The 20,452-nt window shown below is 35.7% G+C and overlaps 1 protein-coding gene across 1 annotated transcript; it reads right to left on the bottom strand.

Annotated features, from left to right (window-relative positions):
- Positions 1-7,011: 7,011 nt before the first annotated feature.
- LOC126978166 (L-dopachrome tautomerase yellow-f2-like) lies at positions 7,012-19,705 on the bottom strand. The gene is made up of 7 exons (XM_050826930.1): positions 19,612-19,705; positions 17,784-17,960; positions 17,283-17,399; positions 16,405-16,578; positions 15,272-15,450; positions 13,977-14,160; positions 7,012-9,971 (listed from the first exon to the last, which is right to left on the bottom strand). Exons 1-7 carry the CDS (start codon positions 19,667-19,669, stop codon positions 9,865-9,867), a joined length of 996 nt encoding a protein of 331 aa, XP_050682887.1. The 5' UTR covers positions 19,670-19,705; the 3' UTR covers positions 7,012-9,864.
- Positions 19,706-20,452: the final 747 nt, after the last annotated feature.

Raw genomic sequence — 20,452 nt, 5'->3', positions numbered from 1 at the left:
CAATAAACTAATGAAACAAAAAAACACTATTAACATGGATCGAAAGTTACAACGAATGGAAAACCCTTCATGGGTGTCACCGACTTGCACTTGGCCGCTTTTTATTAAAAGCTTTTTACTAATCTCATACTAAATGTATGGGAGTATTTTATATCAAAGTTTTGGATACTACTTGTTTGATTTTTAAGGACATGTTAATATCATTTTACTGATAAGATAACATACTTTCCTTATCTGTTTTAGTTTTTTGATATCTGTAATAATCACCGAATAATCACCTGGCAACACTTAACAATTAGACATTTATAGGCCTATGGACTTGCATCCCGTGCCACTAAAAAAAAAAAGACATTTATAAGTGTGATGTCTATTATGATATTCTTAGATCAAACACTCTGTACATCTTCATGCAGCAATACAGCTGGTGGTTCAATCTTCAGACTGTGGGTGAAAGTCACTTTAATAACTGCTTCAGGCAATCCTACCAGTACTGAGTTTCCATCTTCCTCTTCTACCACATCAACCTCTAGGATACAACACATATACATTCTCTGTTCATTGATTACTTCTTTTATATTATATTCTTTAATGGGTGTAGAGTTAGACAGGTCTAATTCATTGTTTGTATAATGATTATGATAGATCTGTAAAATTCTACTTACTCTCTTTGTGGAACTTCTCTTGTTAAGGTCGATAATGTCCATGATTTGGGACTTAGTCTAGACAGTAAATTAATTCTTGATACACATATTGATAGGATATAGGTAATAAAGCGAACAAAATGTATGGTTTTATTATGCGAACTATGCGTAATTTTAAGAAACCCTCAACGTTGTTACTTTTATACAAAACGCTTGTACGATCACAACTTGAATATGCTGTTTCTATTTGGAACCCACTTTACAGTAAATACATACAGTATCTTGAATCAATACAAAAAAGATTTTTACGCAGTATGCATTACAGATGTACAAAAGCCAATATTTCGTAATAAATGATCAATTGCTTGAAAAATACAATATTCTAGATTTAAAAGCCAGACGTGAACTACTTGAAGTAATGCTTCTATATGATATATGCCAGAATAAATGTGATTGCATTGATCTAACACGCAAGCTGTATTACCGAGTTCCTGTACGTCATCTCTCTAGGGCTACACGCGCTCATCAACTTTTTGCCTTACAAAAGTGTCGTACAAATGCTGGCATGCGCTCTCCAATTCATAGGATGGTCTCATCTTATAACCAAAACTTCCTTGACATTGACATACTAGAAACAAGAGGGGTACCTTTAAGAAACTGATATTTAACAAGTTGCATAAAATAATTTCGTAATCTTTGACTAATATTGTTATATAATGTGGATAAGTTTTAATATATATATTTGTATGATTCTATGTATGTGTATATGTATGTATTGTAAAACCTTTGTGATAAGGTGAGTTTAGTGAATTTGTTTCTCCAACACAAATAAGTAATCTGTGGATAACGTAGTTGATTATACATGTATTTATATTGTAAGAATTGTAATTATTAAGTAAGGTGTCATGTATAGTTGTTTGTTGTTCCCAATAAATAAAATAAAATTAAATAAAATAAAATTCCAAAAGAAGATCCTACAAAAAGCATGTTAGAATATGTCCTTATTACTGATATGTCTTTGAATGGCACTTTTTTCTCTGAGTGCTCAATCATGTTAGTGATTGTAGTAATCCATTTGATTCAACAAATTGTATTTGTGCAATAAATGAAGCACATTTGAGTGCAATGCACTCTGCATTGCAGTTCAGCACTTTTATTAATAATAGAATAAATGTCTCCACCATATGTTATTACATTTAAATGCTCAGTAAATCCAAGAGACAAACAATTCAATTTGCTGTCAAAATATGGTTCACTTTTAAGTTTATTGTCATTAAGGCTACATACACATATTTCCTTCGTCATTGTCATATAGTACAATATATTATTATTTAACATGAAGTAATAAACATAACCAAATAGGGCAGAAGTGTTCTGATCTAGACTATTATCACTTTTCTTTCTATAAACAGATAAGGGGTGACCAATCTGCATCAAAATAATAGTCCTCAGTTTCTTTGTATCTCAAGGAGTCTCCACAATGCACAGGTGGACGATTTGAGTATTCCAAGCTGCATATATCATAGTAATCAAGACCACAATCAGTAAGAACACCTACAATACCATCTTTAACGACTTGTATATTTTGTATTCCCTTTAAATCAAATTGAAGTTTGGAAATATTCTCATGTGCGTACTGCAACCTGCACCAGAGAGATAAAGAATGGTATAATTTTTCAAACTGATATTTGGCTATGCTGTGTATTTTGCGTGCATACAAGCGTTCGGAAAATCAGATTTACAATATCTGAGCCAAAACGTTTTATGTTCGAATATAAAGTCAACAATCTGTTTCCACGTTGAGCACACTTCCCTACATAAAGCAAGCTGTTTCGGTCGCAAGTAGCTGAAAATCAATTGTGTAACTTCGGTTGGAATATTGGTAAAATATTGCATATCTTCAGTAGGTAAAAACTAATAATCTATGTAAAATAAACTGCCTCCTGGGCTCCTAAGATCTCCGGTAAGCACAAATTTCAATATAAAATGCAAATTACTAGCGGAACTAGTAGCTACATACGCCGTACAAATTACAATCAAAATCAATATCAAGGAACACTTTTACTCTAAACCAACATGAACAGATCAACAGTTGTATCGCAATTCGCAATCGCATTCGCAACGGTATTAAAGTACACACTACACACATAGGTAAACTATAAAAAAGACAAATGTGGTGTCGTGGGACACCAGGCAGGAACGAAGTTCCTTCGGCTAATGTAGAATCGACACAAATTGCAAAAAAAAAACGTTCTAATATAGCTATAATCGTTATCATATATTAATATAATAATATTGATAATATATACACTACTCGCTTGTGTATGCGACTGTCGCGCCTGCGCACGTCTCATTTAACAGTTTTATTCCACGCACTTTTTTCCACGGATTTTTTCTTACGGTTTTACTATCACATTTTTTTCAGTTCGGTCGCGCAGCAAAATCCCTATCCCCTCCAAGCCTGCCGTAAGGAACTTCGTTCCAATATAATAATATTGATAATATATACACTACTCGCTTGTGTATGCGACTGTCGCGCCTGCGCACGTCTCATTTAACGGTTTTATTCCACGCACTTTTTTCCACGGATTTTTTCTTACGGTTTTACTATCACATTTTTTTCAGTTCGGTCGCGCAGCAAAATCCCTATCCCCTCCAAGCCTGCCGTAAGGAACTTCGTTCCAATATAATAATATTGATAATATATACACTACTCGCTTGTGTATGCGTCTGTCGCGCCTGCGCACGTCTCATTTAACGGTTTTATTCCACGCACTTTTTTCGACGGATTTTTTCTTACGGTTTTACTATCACATTTTTTTCAGTTCGGTCGCGCAGCAAAATCCCTATCCCCTCCAAGCCTGCCGTAAGGAACTTCGTTCCAACAATTAAAAAGTACTAAAATATTGCTGTAGTGAGGACAAATATTGGCATTTTAATTCGATAGCATTATAATATCGACGCTGGAAAGCAATCTTGTCGTAACTATTTGAAAAATTCATAACTTGTACACTAAAGGACTTACTAATACCATTTTTCTATTGATTAAATTTTAACTTGATTTTAACCCTTTACCGCATGGATTTTGTTCAAATTAATTTAGGTGATTCTAAAGCTTGATAGGTATTCCGGAAAAATATAATTTTAATTTTTGGATTATTGTAATTTGAAATATTCAACTCCAAAGTCAAAGTCTCGAATATGATACATCATGCAGTTACACACACCATATATGATACTAAATGCAGTAAGGGTGTGTGTCTTTAGTTATAATCTATTTACATTTAATCCTGATGAAATAAAACAAATTAAAATACAATGAAAGTGTTTAATTAAATTTTATTCTAAATGAAAGGTTTTAAAACAATTTCGTTCTTTGGTTAAACAAAAGTAACAATTGCATTTACTGCAGTAAATGTATGATAAGGGTGAGCAACTTTTGCAGCGCTGGCGTTTTTCACCCCAGTTGGGCCAATGTCCAATTAAGTCGTGTACTACTTCTTCCGGAGGTAGTTTCAGACGTCGCCTTTTTTTAATTGGTTCAAGATTGTCTGTCGGAGGGCGCCCTCGGCCTTGGGTGGTACGAGTAAAAACTCCCGTCGTCTCGCGCATCAAAACCTCACCAACATAGATTTTAAAATCCAACAGCGGCATATAAATCGGTTCCTCCTGTTTCTTTTCAGCAATTTGTTTATTTCGGCGAGCCCACTCAACTCAGCTTTTCACAATAGTCATATCCAACATGTGGAAAAAGAGGCGGTGGTACCATTTTTTACTCCTTATTGTAATTCTGTAAAATCAGCAGGGGTGCAATGCTGCATCGAGTAAATGGACCCCTCCCATATATTGATTATATATTTCAACAGCTTTTGGACGAGGGATTTCAATTAATTGCTTACCTGTTTTTGAATATCTTTTTGCAGGCGCCATGGGTTCCTTCCCAACATAGGAAGAACATAGACTTACTATTTTGTTGTCTACCCACATAGTCACATTCAGTTGTACGCCGTCGATTACTGTGGTTTTCCCAACACATTGACCTCTTGGAGATTTCTGCAATTCTTTTTTGTTCACATTAATGCCCTTAGCTCTTGATAGTTGTATCGTACCTAATAGTAAAATTCCAATGCCATGAGTGGAAGACTGGTGTAGAAGTTAGAAATGAACAACTTGCGGTTTACATTGCGTGCAACTGTATCTAGCAATCCTGTAACAATATTGCCTGTTGCTTTCAAATTAGGACAACTATCTGGCACATCGGTTCTGTGCTATCCTGTGAAGATATCAAAATCGTAGCTAAAACTCGACACGCCACTGAGAACATAGTTGAAGTATCCCCATTTGTGGGGCTTCTTCGAATTGTATTGACGAAAACCAAATGTTTTAGCCTTTGTTGCAATCATCTTCTCGTCAATAGCTAGGTATTCTTCCTTGGGAACTTTTAACAGTTGTTCTCTAATAATGTTCAGCATAGGTCTTATTTTTTGTAATCTGTCACAGTAAGGGACTACTACTACAGTAAGGGTACTCTCGCGATTATTGTGTGACTTTGTGTGAGTGTGTATTGTTCAAAATAGAGGTTAATTGTCAACAGTTTTCACATCTGTCACAGTCTATGTATAAATGATCCAAGTTTAAAGGTATCCTTGTCATTCTTCCAGGAAACTAAACTCAATTGCGGAGACAATGTAGCTATGCAGGTGGTTTATTTCCAAGGTAGCTACTTCTCGTACCAGCGACTACAACTGGACTGCAGACCCTCACATGAAGATAAACGTCCTGGCACTCACCCGGAAGAGCTATAACGTGCAAATGTTTACTGATCCCCAATTTGAAGATTAGTTATTAATAAAGTATTTTAGGATAAGTGTGGCCAAACAAAAGACGCCTCGATGTGAACATGTCGCTACAAGTTCGTACGCATCAACTGATCGCCACCGTGGACGCGAGCTGAACGCGTTGGTTTGACCTAGCCTTTAAAGTAATCGCCACAGAACACTTTTACTCTAACTGGAAATCGCTTAGCGCTCAACTGATTTTTTATAGCGCGGCGCGCACGAGGTAGCGGATAAGTAGTGTTTAGGCGTATCGCAGACGACAGACTATCCGTGAAGCATTTTTTAGTCTGTGATAATAAAACATATAGAATTATGTGAAGTACCGCAAACGACGCGCAAAAAGTCTGAGAGACCGCGACGCATAGCGCCCTACAAAAAGTGTGCTAAAACATGTAATGTGCGCTAACGAAGAAGACGCTTACTTTAGTCTGTCGTCTGCACTTGCTATTGATTGACGTGTATCATGGCGCTAGACATCGATGTATCGATGTTGATTCAAGAAGTAGAAAACAGACCAGCACTTTATGATACATCTTTGGCAGCGCATCATGACAGAAATTTAAAAAGAAAATTGTGGGATGAAGTGTGTAAATTTATTTGGATATCGTTTTAGAACAGAATGTTTAATATGAAACAGTCCCTTTAATAATCGTTTTGAAAGAGTAGGATGAACCCAAAATTCTCTATTTCTTCTATTTTATATCTCAAGTACGAAATAATACACCGTAATCTCTGTTATTCTATTCCATTTCCCTACCGTTCTGCCGACAAAATGGGCAAAAGTGTACGTCGTGTGCGTTGAGTCTGTGAAATATCTGCAAAAACATTTTCCGCGCAATGCATACTTTTTGTGTGCCGCAGATTCGATACCACAAAAAGTGTCATATGCGATAGGCTTTAATCACATTTCTACGCAGCGCATTGTGGCCAAAATAATTCCCCGCGCGTGCCTCACTCCCTCATGTATTTGGCTAGTACAGCAATTTTGGTTTATATTGAAGACGGTTGGCAAAATAATATCTCAAATACCACAGCCGCTGTTAAGAAACTTTTCCCTGCACTGCACCGAAATCTTGTGGAATAAATAGCTGTTAGCTGTATTCCCGAATAGGGGTGGTTATCTAAGAACGATTAATCGGAGAATCAATTTTTTAAGTCGTAAAGATAGATTTTTAAATCGATATTCAGAATTAAATCGATCCAGTGAATCGCAATTTCACACTTGAAAATCTACTTTCGATTATTTAAAAAATATTTTATATTTACAATAAAAATGCAAGCTTGGATTAATCCATTTTTTATAAATTGATATATGAGACTTTGATTTTTTTGTAAATCGATCCATCAGCTTACGATTCGAATCGATTTTTTTTGTAAAGAAATGCCAACCCTAACTACTACTCGTACTAGCATACTCCCAACCTCTTTATGTTGTAACGCATCTCTTATTCTCTATGGTTTTACCGACAGTGGGGGGTTTTGAATTTGCATCACGTGACAATCTTGCCCGTTTTTAGAAAAAAAAACATTGATATATATGTATATATCACTCAGAATTAAAATATTTATTCGGCGATTGTAATTAGTACTCAAAATTTGTGCCTCCCGGTGAGCCGCATTTGGAATTTTCAATCAGCTGTGGCACGAAACCTCTGAAACAAGCAATATTATCTGTAATTTGTTTAATAATCAATAATGAGACACATTTTAGTGTCCGAGTTCAGGCTCAATTCGCTAGATGGCGCTAGATGTTGTGGGGATATTCAATAGTTTCGAGTAATGTCGTCTATTATTAATATTTATTTCATTCATTCAATCGTTATGAGAAAAAAATTGTGAAATATACATTTGAAGCACGGCAAACGTAATATCACCATATAAATTAATAAAAATTGCAATAGTTAAGGGGTATAAAAAATAGATTACGACGGCGGATTCCCAAGAAAACTTTATTCTTTCATCATAAATAAGAATGAAACAGAACCTGATAATTACTTGAAACATTGTGTTTCGTTATATTTTATTGTTAAACTAATTTTCTTTCATCTCTTTAAAGTAATAAATAAAAGTAATAATAAAAAATTTATTTAAAAATACCGAATGTATAAGTATAAATATATAATGATTCAGGTGATACCCCCTATGAAGCGGTAGAGTGGTTCCCTGTTATAGTAAATCGTGTTATAGGGCTATTCCCGCAAAACGCGTTTTTCATCATGATCATCACCATCAGCCAGATGTCCACTGCTGGACAAAGGCCTCACCTAAAGATTTCCGCGACGATCGGTCCTGCGCTGCCCTTATCCAAAGTATTCCGGCAATCTTGACCAGATCGTTTGTCCATCTTGTGGTGGGCCTACCAACACTGCGTCTTCCGTTACGTGGTCGCCATTCGAGGACTTTGCTGCCCCAACGGCCATCTGTCGGTCGAAATACGTACCCTGCCCACTGCCACTTTAGTTTCGAAATCATTTGTGCTATGTCGGTAATTTTGGTTCTCCTACGGATCTCCTCATTTCTGATTCTATCTCGCAGTGAAACTCGGAGCATAGCCCTCTCCATTGCCCTCTGCGCGACCATGAGCTCTCTAATAAGGCCCATAGTTAGCGACCACGTCCGCGTAACTTAAGTCATCACGTTAAAAAAACGCGTATTATACAGTTATATAAACGCTTTTTTACTTAATAATAATAATATTAGTAATTAAACAAAATTCATAAAAAGTATTTACAATTGTTTGCCTACTTTTACTATTTTATCAAGGTTCTTAAACAATCAAATCAATAAAATCAAAAAATAATTTCTTAATTAATTAATTATGATTCATTCAGGTTACGTTACTTACAATTCCGTACAAAAAACTATTATTTTTTGCCTCTCCAAGAAAGGCGACATGTTGCAGACATTACTTATATATACTAAATATAGCAAACGGTAGAGTTAACTGTGCAGAACTGCTAGAGCAGATTGGCTTACGAACCACTGTCAGCTCCCAAAGGCGAGGCAACATACTTGAAATACAAACAGCAAAATGTAATTATAGACAGAACAGTTTTCTTATAAGAGCATGCAAACTTTATAATGAAGTTAATAGTGAATACTATCTTGACTTATTCAAGACGACACCATTTCAATTTAGACGTCAAGTAAATAAAAACTTTTAATTTATATAAAGCAAAAGTAGGTTATATAATATTATATTAAATGTAGGTAAACGACTACACACAATAAATAGTTATTATTTGTGAAAACTTGTAAATAGCTATCAGCTGTATAATATAATAATTTTTAATATGTATCTAGCTGTAAGTTTAAAGTTGTAAAGTAAAATAAAAATAAAATAATTATAAATTTTATAGTACAGAAATGGGTATGGAGGAAATTCCCGCGTTATATGAACGAATACCCGTGTTATAGAGAGCAGTGAAAGCGCGTAATATGAAAACGCGTAATAGAAGCATTAACTGTAAATTAATTCTCTCTTCTGAAGATAAGACTTCCAACTTTTTAACTAGGTATAATTAATTTTTTTTTTAAAGTTGTTATTTTTAATTACCAACTCAACAATTACATTGCCAACTTACCAGTGGGAGGCTCCTTTGCACAGGATGCCGGCTAGATTATGGGTACCACAACGGGGCCTATGTCTGCCGTGAAGCAGTAATGTGTAAACATTACTGTGTTTCGGACTGAAGGGCGGAGTAGCTAGTGAAATTACTGGGCAAATGAGACTTCACATTTTATGTCAAGGTGACGAGAGCAGTTGTAGTGCCGCTCAGTATTTTTGGGGTTTTTCATGAATCCTGAGCGGCACTGCATTGTAATGTGCAGGGCGTATCAATTACCATCGGCTGAACGTCCTGCTCGTCTCGTCCCTTATTTTCATAAAAAAAAATTAGAATGACTAATGACAAATTAGATTAAGTACTATTTAATTAACTAATTACTTAAAATTAGATTACTACTTATGAAAAAATAGATCGACTAAATATTTCATCTTTTAAATATATTAATTGTTTATTATCAATAAAGTTAATTTTAGACGCACACACCTATATAAGTTATCTAACGGCCGTTTCCAATAGTCAGTCTATCTCTTACTTCAGATAACAATCCTAACTATGGTTGACTTTTCTGTCCCAATAAACTTATCGACGGTAACTCACCTTATCCGTATACGCTGTCTGTCAATCAATTGCAATTCACGCGTCCCAATATAAGGCGATAAGACTGACTTATCGGGTATATTGGGACAGCTTCAGCTTATTGACAGCTAATTACTGACAGTTGAAGGTAGTGATTTATCTCTATCTGTAGATAGTATATTGGGAACCGCCGTAAGACATCACTGTATAGAATTACCAAATAACTAATAATCCAAACTATTACCTGTGCACAAAGAAATTATATTCGTTTGGGTCCAGTCTGGAATATCCGAATTTCGGCAGTTTGTTCGCCATTACCCAAACCTCGTTCCCAGTTACGTGAAGATCTGGAAACAAGGATAACTTTCAATGATTTTTTATGTTTTTGAAGTCCCCTCACTTCTAGGATTAATACACAAATAAAATTTATTAATAATCGAGGCGGTACTCGAACGGTAAGCTCAGTTGGTTAGAGCACCGGCACGGAACGCCGGAGGTCGTGTGTTCGAATCCCGCCTTGTTCATAAAATTTTGTTTTTCAAATTTTGTTTGTATACTATATAATTTTCTTTTTAAATTATTGTCAATTATAAAGCGGTAATGTAAAAGCCGACGACACGATATTAATCGCGGACAGTCTTGAGGGCCTTCAAAGACTAGTCAACTCCGTAGCTTCTGTCAGTGCTGAGTATGGTATTAACATCAACACCAAAAAGACGAAGTACATGGTAATAAGCCGTACACCTGAGCTTACCACTTCTTTATCCCTCAATGGTCAAGGTCTTGAAAACTCTAGATATCTATCTAGGCACAATAGATATCTATCTAGGCACAATAGTTGACGACTCAGGAGATCACAGCCTCGAAATACGATGCAGAATAGAGCAAGCACGCAACGCCTTTTCAAAAATGAAAAAAGTACTTTGTGACCGGAACCTAAACATCTCTCTTCGTATACGCATAGCGCGGTGCTATGTCTTTTCTGTACTCCTATACGGCGTAGAAGCTTGGACGCTGACAGAAGCTATGACAAAAAAACTGGAAGCGTTCGAGATGTGGGTGTACAGACGTATGCTGAGAATTTCTTGGACAGAGCGCGTACGGAATAGCATCGTGTTAGAGAGAATGGGAAAGGCTACAGAGATACTTACGTCTATTAAGGAACGAAAGTTAGAATATTTTGGACATGTGATGCGTAATGCCAAGAAATATGAACTCCTTCAACTAATCATGCAAGGGAAAGTGGCAGGCAGGAGGAGGCCTGGCCGCAGAAGGATATCGTGGCTTAAAAACTTGCGCCAATGGTTTGGGAAGAGCACAAGATCTTTATTTAGAGCAGCTGTGTCGAAAGTTGAAATTGCCCTAATGTTTGCCAACCGTCGCAAGGAGACGGCACGTTAAGAAGAAGAACAAGAAATGTAAAAGCCTTTGCATAAATACGATATTAATCCTTATCATTTTCTATTAGCATATCAGTATCTTTTGGGTTAGCTAGTACATCTATAAGTTCTTTTGGTGGTAAAGTGAGCATAACTTGTAACCATTGCATTGAGAGTAACACAAATAAAATTTGAAAAACAAAATTTCATAAACGATGCGGGTCTCGAACCCACAAACTTTTGGCGTTCCGTGCCAGAGTTGAACAAAGCATACAAGATTTTATGTTGATACGTCACTCGAACGGCAATTTTCAAATTTTATTTATGTATTAATCCTAGAAGGGAGGGGACTTTAAAAACATAACATAATATTATAATATAGTATGATATCTTTCACGGCCTTACCCAATATTCAGTCTATCTCTTAATTGAGATAAAGATCGTAACTATCGTTGACTTTTCTGTCCCAATAAACTTATCGACGGTAACTCACCTTATTCGTACACGCTGTCTATCAATGACGACGCAGACGTATAGCTTACCAGCGATAGAAGTTTGTATGGAAATTGCAAATCACGCGTCCCAATATAAGGCAATAAGAATGACTTATCGGGTATATTGGGACAGCTTGAAATTATTGACAGCTTACTGGTGTAGAAGGTAGTAATTTATCTCTTTCTATAGATAGTATATTGGGAACGGCCGTAAGAGATAGACATATTATGCCATCGCGCACTTTTCTGTAGACCTATATAAGATACAAAATACATTATTTTGTTATATCTCAAATGGTTTAGACAGCATTTTCAAAGCGCCGAGGAGGTTTATATTTTCCGATATCTCCAACAAATTTTCGTTTCTTCTTCTCAATCGGTCACTCTTGGTCGTGGTTGCCAAGATGACGCAACATTAGTCACCCTTGGTCTCCCCAGTTATGGATCGCACTGCATCCCTCGCGATGCTCCTCCACTTTTGACGGCTTACAGCATTCCGGGAACACTCCACCACAGGTCACTGTTCTGTTAAGGTCCGTCCATCGCGTGGGTAATATATACAAAAACTTAACAAATTATATATTCAAATTCAAATATTTTTATTCAAAATAGGACGTGACATCACTTATTTAGTGGTCCCACTGGAAGATCAGCGCTGGTTGCGCCAGTTTCTTTCTTTCTTTCTTTCTTTCTTTCTTTCTTTCTTTCTTTCTTTCTTTCTTTCTTTCTTTCTTTCTTTCTTTCTTTCTTTCTTTCTTTCTTTCTTTCTTTCTTTCTTTCTTTCTTTCTTTCTTTCTTTCTTTCTTTCTTTCTTTCTTTCTTTCTTTCTTTCTTTCTTTCTTTCTTTCTTTCTTTCTTTCTTTCTTTCTTTCTTTCTTATTGAAAGTACTAAAACCTTCCACTGCGAACCACGCTATCCATTAGTGAAAACAGCGTTAAAATAGGTGCAATAGTTTATGAGTTTATCGTATATATCGACCATACAAACAGACAGACGCCGCGGAGGACTTTGTTTTATAATATTATGTAGTTATTGCTTTGATTAAATCATTTTATACTGAAATAAAAAGACACTCAGGGACTGCCGCGGTAAAGCTATTGCATAGCATTTTTTATCAACTTATGCAATTATAATTATTTATTTATTTTATTTATGCAGTATTTTCCTTTGTTTTTTTCTTTGATATTAATTCAAGTTACACTTTTTGAGTGTGGTGACCGATAAGAAAACATTTTTTTTTCTTTTATTAAATAAATGAGAAGTTAATATTGTTCAAAATATTTTTATTATCTTACAATACATTCAGGAATATTTATCATTGAAACTATAGATTTATGGTAACTAGGATAAGAAACATAAGTTTCAGACTTGATATCTTCTAAATATATGGAAAATAACGCGTCAATGGTGGTCCCATATTTTGTTGTGGATTCTTGTGGATCATTATTCATTTTCAAATTCAATATTTTCGAAAGAAAAGTTGTCAACCGCTCTGATTTTTTATCAGCGAAGTTGATGTTGAAATCGCCAACCAAAATAAGTGGAAATTTATTACCATTTGTACAAAGTATTTTCGACCCTTCTTCAGTGTATTCCAGTAAAATGCGATGTATAAAATGCTCTACCTCGTCCAATTTTGGATTCGGAGAAATGTAACAAATAATAAAAATTTAAAAAACGAAATAAAAAAAAGGAATAAAAAAAAAACAAGACATACCACAGGCTGGAACCTGGGACCTTCTGCAAAAAAAGCATACGTGATAATCGGTGTTCCACGGCAACTGTAATGAGCGTGGCGAAATATCTATATACATCTAGTAAGTGGGGTCTTAGGTTATTTTCGTTATGGAATTTCTGGATTCGGTCTCCACGCTCAAGGCCCGCGATAGAAGCTATGCAATAGCATAAAAATATAAACAAAAATAATTATTTATTATTGCGAGACTTGGAACCGGTTATTATTTTAACGGTTAAAATCGGTTACTATCTATTATTTTCGAAACGAGACGACTATAGCCACCAACAGATATAGTCGTTTCGTTCGGTGTAGTTTAGCAAATATAAGGTAAACTTAGATTAAGGTTTGGTCTCCGCTACACTCCAAATAGTTACCGCAGGCTTAGCCGCAAAGTGCGGCAACTAATACTACGCCCAAGTGAACATAATCGAGCCAGTCTCGAACAATGTGTGACATTGACGTATTCTGTTAAATTTGGCTAATAATCGAATTTGAAATGCCGGGTTGCGTTGTAAAACATTGTATAAATAACACAAAGCGTATGTAACAAAATTTGAAAGATGCCACACACACAAGCCTCTAATAGTTGCCGTAATAAAAAAGCTATTGTTCTTAGGTAGTGCGGTATCTATTTGGAGCGCAGCAAGAGACTATATAGACGTATAAATTATCTAGGATCTTAACTAGAGTTAAGATCCTAGATAATTTAGCTCTAGAGAGCTTAAAAAATTACTGCATACCAGATGGATAACTCAATTTCGATTCTGACTGCGCCAACACCTCAACGTTCGACGGTAAGAACGGTAAATTTGTATTCCAACACGTGACAGCATCTCTGCCCATCTCCGCGAAAAACATCACTTCAGTCTCACCGTGAACATCATGCATTGTCGTCTGTGTGTTGTCACCCTTATCTCCGATGTACTGAACAAATAGATGTAAGGTTGGGTTTATTTCTTTATTTATTTGTTAAAGAAACACTATAGTAAGAATTAAGTTAAATAAAATGCCTATAGTCAAAGTCAAAAATATTTTAATGACATAAAATCAAAAGATTGCTTTTACACAAAAAATTACACAAAAGTTTAAACATTTTTAAAATAATGTAATCCGGTAAAACAATGCACGGCTGAACCATATAATCCATGAAAAAAAAAACTATAGTACTATTCAATTCCATAGTCTAATATCGTTTACGTTATTTTCAATACTGTAATAAGCCATCGACATAAGTCTGCGTTTAATAAAAGATTTAAATTTATTTTTTGATAATTCAGATACACTTTTTGATAATTTATTGTAAAATTTAATACCATTGCATGCAAAAGAATTGTTTATTTTACAGAGTCTAATAGGGGGCACTATAAGCTTGTAGTTATTTCTAGTGTTTAAATTATGGTTGTCGCTTATTTTGCTGTGTAAATTATAATGTTTATGTCGATCGAACGGTGGCTCAGTGGAAGAGCGCTCGCACGGAACGCTAGAGGTCTCGGGCTCGAGTCCAAACATAATTTTTTATTTAGAGAGATATCCCTCACTTTTGGGATTAATTACACGTATAAAAATATATAAAAGATGCGGGAAATTGTTAATCTTTTATTTTTTTTATGTTTAGTTATCTTCTTTAATTTTATTATGTTTAATTGTTCAACTCTGTTCTTCTTTTCACACTATTGTAAATGTTGTTTACACCTGTAAAGACATGTCGTATTGTACTATCCCTTGTGTACTTGCTAAATTTTTATTGTATAACGATGTGTTGGAGGTATAACTATCTTAATAAATAAATAAAAATAAAAAAAGTACCCGCGACCTCTAGCGTTCCGTGCGAGCGCTCTTCCAATGAGCCAACTGCCTGAGTGACAAATCATTGATAAATCCTGATATATCTTGCTCAACTCTCAGGTTGTGGCTTCATGTACAGGATCTACTTTACAGTTGATAAATAATACCTGCTCAACCCCCAATATTTGCATATTAGAAAATTGACTTGAGATGGCTCTTTTCTTTAATGTCACAAAGAAACAAAACTCACATTGAAGTCTTGAAAGAAACGAGGATCACTACTCGCTGTCTTATTCTTCAGCTTGCAAGTGGAAATCTCGAACTCCTGGGTGCTAATCAACGGATGGAAATAGGCCTTCCTGCAGCCGGATGTTGAAGGCCTGGACAGTGCTATGCTGAATATTCCATCATTCCATTGAAATGATTGCCCTAAAACGGATATACACAACAATTTTTTAAATGAAAATAAGGGACATGACGATCAGGACGTGGACAGGAATGCAGTGCCGCTCAGGATTCTTAGCCAACCTAAGAATTCTGAGCGGTACTACAATTGTGCTCGTCACCTTGAGACATAAGATGTTAAGTCTCATTTGCCCAGTAATTTCACTAGCAACGGCGCCCTTCAGACCGAAACACAACAATGTTTACACATTACTGCTCAAGGCAGAAATAGGTGCCGTTGTGGTACCCATAATCTAGCCTTCACACGGCTAGATTATGGGCAGCCTTCCACTGGTACCGTAATTGAACCACCTTTCTGAATATATTGGCGATGAAAATTCCCATAATAAAAATTTAGGTAATGCAGTTTTTTTTTTCATAACATAAAAGTGCAATGCAGTCTGTTTATGAATACATCTCTATAGACAAAAAGCTGAAATATTTTTAGCTGACAACGTTACAAACATTGATTAAACAAGTGATATTGATCCATATTATGAACTGTACATCGGGATTTAGACTTTAATCTTTGATTAATGTTTGGTCTCCGCTGCGCTCAAATTAGACACCGGCGCAGTCACAAAGTGCGCCAACCAATACTACACCCAAGTGGGCGTACTCGAGCCAGTCTCTAACAATGACATGACATGTTCTGTTCAACTTGAAACAAATTGAAACTAAAATGCCGGGTGGCGTAGTAGAACTTTGTAAAAATAATTATTTCTTATTAATTTCAATGTCAAATAACACGAAGCGAATGTTACAAAATTTTATAGACGCCATTGAGTCTCAAGATATCATGCACACAAGCATCTCATAGTTGCCGTAATATAAAAGCTATTGTTCTTAGGCAGTATCTAGTGGGAGCGCAGCGAAGACGTACAAGTATCATTTTTGTTTTTTTCATCTACATTGAACGCGTAAATACGGTATGTATACCTGCAATCCTTAAATTGCCACGCAATGGATTGAAACTGAAGTAGTTATGCGTAAGCCTCCAACTGTCCATATCTCTCAGGGAGAATACAATAATGCCATTTGTGGTCAGGTCGGGAACATATGCATATGCGTCTCGGCAGTCCCCCGTTATATCCACAGTTATTGACGCTAATCCTGTTAAATAAAATAAGATAAAATGGTAGAATTATTGTGATTATAATAGTTATTTATACAACTGTTGTGTAATAAGAGGTATTAAAACACGAATATGTGTTTATAATTGATAATAGTATCACATGAGTGTTTTAATACCTAATTATCAACAGTTCCATACAATACTTTATCTACACCCATAATATGAATCCTCTATAAGAGATTCTGAAACAGTTAGCTTGACTGCTAACATTAAAAAAGCCAGTCCTAGTAACCATTACGTTATCCAAACGGGTGTTGTAATGTTGTACTGAATTTCATTAGCATGCTCTTTTCTTGAAGGTCCCTAACTGCCGTTCCCAATATACTATCTACAGATAGAAATAAATTACTACCTTCTACTGTCAATAATTAGGTGTCAATAATCTTTAGCTGTCTATAATCTATAGATTCTTATCTCCTTATATTGGGACGCGTGAATTGAAATATCCATACCTACAAACTTCTATCGCTGGTAAGCTATCCAGCGCGTTGTCCCATTGACAGACAGCGTGCACGGATAAGGTGAGTTATCGTCGATAAGTTTATCGGGACAGAAAAGTCAACGTTAGTTACGATTTTTATTTATTATGAGGAGAGTGTTTTTCTATTAATATTAAATACAATGTAACCAAGATTCATGCAAATAAATGAATTTAATTTAATTAAAATGTGTAGTCACATACCGGTAGGAGTGTTAGCGGCTGGTAAGTCTGCACTTTTGAATTCATACCTTATTATTTGTCTGTTAGTATTTAAATCAAATACAACTATAGAAGGTGCACGCTTTTGCTGTTTATTCACTGAAAACAAATTAATTTTAAATGATCAACATAATGTTAAGTTTTGATTTATAACAATAGGGGACGTAACGAGCATGACGTTCAGCTTATGGTAATTGATACGCCCTGCCCTGTCAGAATTCTTGAAAAACACAATTCACAATTCAGAGCGGCACTACAATTGCGCTCGTCAGCTTTGACGTAAATTTACCTGGACCTCGCTGGAACGTGAAGCCCTTACTAGCTCTCCCTCGCGCTCGTCCTGTTGCATCAGTACGGTTTGCAGTTTCATTACCATTAGGTACATGTCGTGAAATTTACGTGCTATCACTGCTTTGTTTTTGAAGTTTTCATTGTTATGTTTTGACGGGCCAGAGTCCCTTATTGTCCCGAAAGGAAAGTTACCTGGCAGTTCTAGCATTCCTGTGTCCACCATCCAGAGTCTGTGGCACTGATCTGCACGAGTCCTGTACACATTTATAAGCTGCGTGGCCTCAAAAAAGTTGGGGTAAGGTCGCAACGCCGGTGACAAAACTCCTTTGTTCTCGCGCAAGTTAATGTAATTGAGAGTTGATGGGATTCCTGTAATAAAAGAAAGCAATTGTATGGTTTTATGAAACCACGATGTCAGTGATTTTTTTAACAAACTAACATGTAAATACCAGCGTAATAATCGAAAGGGAAAATAACAAATATATGGGGCAAGATCGCAACGGAGGTGAGTAAACTCCTTTGTTCTCGCGCAAGTTAATGTAGTTGAGAGTTGATGGGATTCCTGTACAAAAAAAAGCAATTGTATGGTTTTATTAAACCACGATGTAAGTGAATTTTTTTTACAAATTAACATGTTAATACCAGCGTTATAATCGAAAGGAAAAATTACAAATATGATGTATTCTTGAATGTGATAAGATCTTTAAATTTGATCCATGTTTCTCGCTCTGAATTATAAAAGCTTTTAAATCTATTAAAAATAAGGCGACAAATGATCTTTGGGGCATATGAGTCTTAGTTAAACTTGTCAAGTCTTTGATTGATATTGTTGCACCAGATTTAGCTGTAATATTTAACAATTGTATAGACCATGATGAATTTCTTGACCTAATGAAACATAGTAAAGTAGTTACATTGTTTTAATGAGGTTGTACCAGTGACCCTACTAATTACAGACAAAAAACTGTACTACCCACTTTTAGTAAATTTTTGAAAAGTTTATTTTTAATCAATTGCTTCGTCATTTTTCAATAATAATTTATTGCATTACAAACAGTTTGGTTTCACCCAGGGTCGTTCAAATACCGATGCTGATATTGACTTGATACATAATATACCTATTTGAAGCCTGGGAGGAGTATCGTGATGCACTAGGCGTCTTTTGTGACTTATCCTATCCTAGTAGTTGCTTAGGATGTAACTGATTTTTTTTTATGGAATAGGAGGACAAACGAACGTACGGGTCACCTGTTGTTAAGTGATCACCGCCGCCCACAATCTCTTGCAACACCAGAGGAATCACAAGAGCGTTGCCGGCCTTTAAGGAAGGTGTACGCGCTTTTTTTGAAGGTACCCATGTCGTATCGTTCCGCAAACACCGCACAAGGAAGTTCATTCCACAGCTTTGTAGTACGTGGAAGAAAACTCCTTGAATACCGCACTGTGGAGGACCGCCACACATCCACATGGTGAGGATGATAACCTAACTTGTGGCGTGTCGTGCGAAGGTGGAATTCGGCGGCAGGAATCAGGTTAAACAGCTCTTCGGAACACTCCCCGTGATAAATGCGGTAGAAGACACACAATGAAGCGACGTCTCTACGCAACGCCAAGTGATCCAGCCGTTCACAGAGCACTTGGTCCCCGACAATTCGAGCTGCTCTGCGTTAAAAATTGATTTGTCGGTTGTTGTTAGTTTATGTAAACGGACGACGCCGCATATGAAATGTGAAATTGTACAATCTGCCTACGCCATATTATACAGTATGGATTTTGCATATATTACTTAAATGTAGCTTCATACTTGTTATAGCATTAGCTGACGATACACAAAAAATGAACGATATCGGTGCACTAATTAGGTCAAAATGCGGACTTTTAATTTTGAGCAAATATGAACGCACTGTAGAATTGGGTAACTAGATCAATGATTCAATGAACTTAAATCTTTGAACATCAAAAAGCGAATATACTCTCACGCGCGCTTCATTTTCAATGCTGCTGTTTTTTTTATATTTACCATAACGTCTTCTTGGTACTGTGATGAACAGTCTATCTCCGACGCGTTCAACTCCCATTGGGACATTGTTGTACTTTAAGTAGAAATTTCCAGATTCATCTGTAAACAAATCACAAGAACTTACTAAATCAAACTCATTGTATCATTCAACATCAAATTCAAATATTTTTATTCAAATAGGATATGAAATCAATAATTGAAAGTCGAAATCACACATTCAAAAAAGTATGCATCAGACCTGAGATAAACGGGCCCAAGAAACTCAGCTTCTTTTTTTTATAATAATATCGATATTACCAAACTGTGGTATAATTAAGAAAGTCATTATTATGTTATAGTAACCTTTACCACACAAACGTTTAAAATTTTTTTTGAATATTGTAATAAAATTTTTTGAATAATTTCCGATATCTTGTTGTAAAAGCTTAAATATCGCCCCACAAAATACTTACTAACTCGACTTAGTCGAGTAGTAGGCATTATAAGTTTATCTGTTCTTGATGTTAAAATAAAATGATGACAATTTTTGGCAAATTCACTTATGTGCTTATAATGTATGTAATATTACATTATTAAGAATATATTGAGAAGCAACAATTAGGATGTTTCTCTTCCCACATTATGACTTTGTTTTGGAAAACTTTCACATTTATAAGTGTGATTATTGACTAAAATGAATGATTTCGAATTTATATGACGTGTTGAAAGCTCACCATTTTCAGAAGGTTGTGGCTTAGGAGTCGTAGGCTCTTCTGTAACAAATAGATATGTCAGAAATTTGAGTCACAGTACTAAATGTGGCCTAAAAAATATGTAAAATGACAGATCATATTTATTATTT

The sequence above is a fragment of the Leptidea sinapis genome, chromosome 2 (genome assembly GCF_905404315.1).
Source record: "Leptidea sinapis chromosome 2, ilLepSina1.1, whole genome shotgun sequence".
In the NCBI taxonomy this organism is placed as follows: Eukaryota; Metazoa; Arthropoda; class Insecta; order Lepidoptera; family Pieridae; genus Leptidea; species Leptidea sinapis.
Note: the sequence above shows the minus strand (reverse complement) of the source record. Positions and strands in the feature narration are given on the sequence as shown.